Genomic DNA, 5,000 nt, shown 5'->3' with positions numbered 1-5,000 from the left:
ACCATGAAGGATACCTCTGGACTGTTACTGATCATCATGAAGGATACCTCTGGACTGTTACTGATCATCATGAAGGATACCTCTGGACTGTTACTGATCATCATGAAGGATACCTCTGGACTCCAGGCCCCCGCCCCACCCCTCCCCTGCCCCCAGTGTCTCGTCAGTGCCTGAAGGGGCGTGGCCTACCTGCTGCTACAGGCTGGTGACGCTGAAGCCGTCCTCGGAGGCGGGCTCCAGCAGCTGGCACAGCACCCCCCCTCCCCGGCCCGCCTGGGCGGCGTAGCGCTGGCCCCCCCCCTGGTAGGGGTGGTGGGGCAGGGCGTAGCCCCCCATGTCCTCCTGGTGGGGGGAAGAGTCCAGCGGGGGCTTGTGGTAAGGGGAGTGAGGCAGGGGCCCCTGGTGGTGTCCGGAGCCCATCTGCTGCTGCTGGCCGCTCAGCTCTCGCTTGTGGGCCATGGGGGAGGGGGGGTGGCGGTCCTCAAAGCCCATGGCGGTGGGGTGGGGGTGGAGGCCAGGGCTGGAGTGCGGGTGGAGGTGGGGGTTACTGTGGTGGGGGTGGGGCTGGCTGCTGTTGCTGTTGCCGCCGCCGTGCGGGTTGGGGTGCAGGTGGGAGCCGGCGTGCAGCTGCTGCTGGGTGCTGGCGTGCGGGCTCAGGGTGGCGCTGGGGTGTGCGGTGGGGTGTGCGGTGGGGTGCGTGGTGGGGTGCGCGGTGGGGTGAGTGTTGTGGTGGTGCGCGTTGTGCGGGTGGGCGCTGGGGTTGAGCTGTGCCAGCGCGTTGGCGTGCGGGCTGGCCAGGGGGTTGCCCTGCGCGTGTCCGTGGGGACTCATGTGGGAGTTGGGGTGGGGGTTGTTGGGGTTGTTGGGGTTGTTGGGGTTGTTGGGGTGGGGGTTGTTGGGGTTGTGGGGGTTGTTGGGGTTGTGGGGGTTGTTGGGGTTGTGGGGGTTGTTGGGGTTGTGGGGGTTGTTGGGGTGGGGGTTGTTGGGGTTGTGGGGGTTGTTGGGGTTGTGGGGGTTGTTGGGGTGGGGGTTGTTGGGGTTGTGGGGGTTGTTGGGGTTGTGGGGGTTGTTGGGGTGGGGGTTGTTGGGGTTGTGGGGGTTGTTGGGGTTGTGGGGGTTGTTGGGGTGGCCGCCGGGGTGTGTCTGGGGGCTGAGGCTGCCGCTGTGTGACGACTGTCCGTACCAGAAGGGGGAGCTACAGTAGCTGGGCGAGTCGTACTGGGAGTACTGGGGGTCTTTGGGCGGGGCGCGGTGGGGGGGGCTCAGCGCGGCGCTGCCGGGCGGCGCGGCCCGCGGCGCCGGGGAGCAGGACGGGGAGAAGGTCCTGGAGGGGCCCGGGTGGAAGGTCTGCTGGGCGGGGGGCGGGGTGGGCTTGGGCGGGTAGGGGGGCGAGGAGACGCTGGGGGAGAGGGAGGAGGAGGACTCCCCGGGGTAGACGGCGGGGTAGCGCTCCTCGGAGGACGGGGTGGAGGGGTGGGCGGAGTAGGGGGAGGGGTACTCGGAGGGGTCCTGGAGGTAGGGGCCCGGGGCGGCGGGGTTGGGCGTGGCCAGCGGGGAGAGACTGCAGCTGTCGCCGCTGTAGTAGTCGGGCCCCTCCTGGAACAGCTCCGAACACTCGGGCCCCCCCCGCGGCTCCTCCGACGCTCAGCGCAGAGGCCGACCTTGCCCTGCCTTTGGCGCCGGAGGGCCGCTCCCTCTGACACGGGGACAGACCCCCCCTTCCTCCCCTGGAGCCGCGGGGCCGCCCCCCGGCTCCCCCCCGCTTGGGCGCAGGGGCGGGGGATGGTATGGACGGGGAATCCGGGGGGAGAGCGGCCCCCCTCTCCTTCTCCGTGGGCGGTGGTTCGGCCCGTTTCCGCCGCCCCCTGCCCTGCTTGCTGCTGCCGGCGCTCTGGAAGAGCACGTTCTGGCTCCAGTTGTAGGAGGGCCCCGCCGCGCTCTCGTGCCAGTCCATCATCAGCTTCTCCAGGCTGGACAGGCTGGACTGCCCGCTGTCGGCGCACACGGGAGCAGAGTCCTTCTGCCTGAAGGAGCCGCCCCCGGAGCTGGGCCCGCTGCCGGTGGCCGCCGAGCTCAGGTGGGAGGAGTCGGAGGAGGACTCTGATAGGCTCTCGGGGAAGGGCTGGCGCTTGGCCTTCTGGGGAGTGTAGTTGGAGATGTCCAGGATGTCCTTGGACTCGTTGGAGCCGTATTCGCTGTAGTTGTGGTACTGAGACCCAAAGCTGTCTGCAGCCCAGCCGCCGTAGCCTTGTCTGGAACATGTACAGACACACAGTCACACATCCCATCAATATTTCATCATCAAATCATTATTCATTCAACAAATGACTCCATTCATTCAGTAGAAGAATACAAATTTGTTTGCAAAAACAAGCCGAGGTAGGATTTCTTCCGACTTGAACCGGCATTAACCGTTTGTCGGTTTGCTTTAAAACACAAAAGACCCTATTTAATACAACTGTAATCTAAATCACAGAGGCTTTACCTGTAGCTCCACTGGCTGGAGTTGTACTGCCGGTACCCCTCGGGGGACACGGAGGAGCTGAACGGGCTGCACTTAGCCACGGACATGTACCCACCCCCGGGAGAGGTGGGGCCCCCCAGCTCCCCGCGTCCCGCCGGGGACTGCCCTGCGCCCGGGTACCCGCTGAAGCCCCGCTTGGAGGCCAGCTGGTAGCCAGAGTACCCCATCTGAGCCGCGCTCAGGGCGGGCCCCTTGCTCTGCCCGGGCCCCAGGGAGAAGCTGCAGTCCAGGGACCTCTGGGAAGCCCCGCCCCCTCCGGGCGGAGACACGGCCGAGAAGCCCGAGGAGTAGGAGCCGTAGGAGGATGGGTGGGGGCTACTGGGGGAGTGAGAGAGGGACAGGGAGGGGGCGGCCGGCTTCAGGTAGCCGGGCGGCGTGGGGGAGGTCTGGGTCAGGCTGTTGTAGCTGTAGGGAGTCCTGGCGGAGGAGGGCTGGGTCTGGGCGGGCCCCTCGCCCGCGGCCCCCATGGCCTTGGGGCTCCGCTTGGGGAAGGCCGGGGACCAGCTGGGGCCGGGCACCGGGCTGGACGGCTCGTAGCCCGGGGCGGACGCGGCTTTGCGGCACTCTCGCTGGGAGGAGCCGTCCAGCAGGTCCGAGGAGTCGTCGGAATCGAGGAGCGAGCGGAAGTACCCGGCGAACAGCCCCTGGGGCCCCTCCGCGCTGGGCCCCGCTCCCCTGCCGCCGCCGGCCCCGCCGAAGGGCCCTCCTCTGGCCGCCTCGCAGGAGGAGAACCCCCCCCTGGGCGACCCGCAGGCCTGGTAGGGCCCCCCCTTCTCCACGCCGCCCTCCTCCCCCCAGGGGCCCGCTCCGTCGCCCCAGTCCGGACCCAGGGCCCCCGCCTCCCCCTTCAGCGTCCCGTTCTTCCGGGAGCGTCTCTTCCTCACCGGCTTGTCCCCCCCTAGCTCGCTGCCCACGACGCCCCCCCCCCCTCCCCGTGCCGCCCTTCCCCCTCTTCCGGGGCGGCCCCGTCTCCGACAGCGGGCTCAGCTTACGCTTCTTGCCGATGGATTCAAAGAAATCGCTGAAGGTGTTTTTGCTGAAATCCCCTCCGGCCGCCCCCCCCCCTGCCCCGCCCCCCCGCCCCGCCCCTCCCACCCGGCCGCCGCGGCGCCGGAACCCCGTGAGGCGGTGCAGCAGCGTGGAGATGCCCGGGTTCTCCGACGGGACGTGGAAGCTCTCGGGCTCGCTGGGTGTCCAGCAGCGGGGGGGGGAGCAGCGGGCCGTGGTGGGGGGCTGGCGGTTCAGGAAAGCCAGCTTGGAGAGCACGTCTCCGTACTCGCTCTTCACGTCGTTGGTGTCGTTGACGTACGATGGGTAGGGGCACGGGAGCTTCGTCCGCCGCCTCCTCCGCGGCTTCTTGGGCTGCTCCGGGTTGCCGCCGCCGACGGCGATGCCGACCGGTTCCCCAGGTGTCCCGGGCGGCACCTGCTTGGGCGGGCGACCCCGCCGCCGCTTCAGGATGACCGGGAGCTCCCCGGGCGGGAACATCACCATGACGCTCTTGCCGTTGTTCTTCATGCGGAGGAGCGCGGTGGGCTCGCGGACGGGGTCCGGGCCCTCTGGGAGCCCCTCGCTGCTCTTCTCTGGCCCCGACAGCGTCTCCAGGTTGGAGATCTTGTAGCTCTTCTGCCGCCGGCTGAGGTTGACGGGAATGCGGGCCACTTTGACCACGATCCTCCTCACCTACGGCAGAAACACACGTGCTCACCATGGTAAACGTCGTGGGTCTCTGAAGGGCCACTGCAGGAGGATTCTAGCATGAGTCTCCCTGCCACTTCTCACTGACACTCGGGTCAAAACTTTGTGGATTCTTAATCAACTATTTATGTGAAATTGCTCGCTGTCGGCTATCTATTAAAACTACAGCGCTACCGCGCATTCTCTGAGGCTCAAGTATTTATCTGGGTTTTCCTTCTCCAAACATTACTAGCTGTGTCCGATTCCCTACCACATCCAATTAGATAAGGCCAGAGGAGTGATGGGGTTTAACTGCAGAGTGGTCCTTCAAACTGAAGGAAGGGCTGAATAATTGAATAATTTCCTCTACTCACCCCCACAAAGCGGCCCCGCCTGCGTTTGGTCGCCGGGGTCACCTCCAGCTCCACGGGCTCCTTCTTCACAGCAGCGGGCGGGGGTCCGGGGATGCTGGCCGTGCGAGGGAAGGCGGGGTGCGGGCCCGGGCGGCTGGAAGGAGCAGAGGTCTGAGAGGTACGCTGCACGGATTTAGGGCCGGGTCTCCTGGCTGACTTGGGGGAGGGTCTTGGCCCGGGTTTGGGGCCCAGCTTAGGGCCCGGTTTGGGCCCGGATTTGGGTGTGGCCTTAGGAACCGGTTTGGAGGGGACGGTTAGAGCTAAAGGGAGCTGTGCGGGGCAGGGGACAGCGGGGACCTTCCCGTCCCCAGAGGGGGGCTCCTTCCCCTCGCCCGCGGCCCCCGCCTCCTCTCTGACTCTGAGCAGCTGGTCGTCCGGCGCTCCCT

General features: G+C 67.3%; 1 protein-coding gene across 1 annotated transcript in view; it reads right to left on the bottom strand.

The window, feature by feature from the left end:
* Nucleotides 1–195: 195 nt before the first annotated feature.
* The window catches only part of ahdc1 (AT hook, DNA binding motif, containing 1), a gene marked incomplete at both ends in the record, with an annotated part of 5,403 nt that continues 598 nt past the window's right edge, over nt 196–5,000 (bottom strand). The window contains 7 exon segments of the mRNA XM_079749862.1: nt 196–520; nt 566–807; nt 1,096–1,627; nt 1,629–2,252; nt 2,486–3,450; nt 3,452–4,207; nt 4,576–5,000. The exon segment at nt 4,576–5,000 is cut by the window's right edge and continues 598 nt beyond it. Of these exon segments, the coding sequence (XP_079605988.1) occupies nt 196–520; nt 566–807; nt 1,096–1,627; nt 1,629–2,252; nt 2,486–3,450; nt 3,452–4,207; nt 4,576–5,000 (3,869 nt within the window).

Source organism: Pollachius pollachius (assembly GCF_949987615.1).
Source record: "Pollachius pollachius genome assembly, chromosome: 13".
NCBI classification, from domain to species: domain Eukaryota; kingdom Metazoa; phylum Chordata; class Actinopteri; order Gadiformes; family Gadidae; genus Pollachius; species Pollachius pollachius.
Note: the sequence above shows the minus strand (reverse complement) of the source record. Positions and strands in the feature narration are given on the sequence as shown.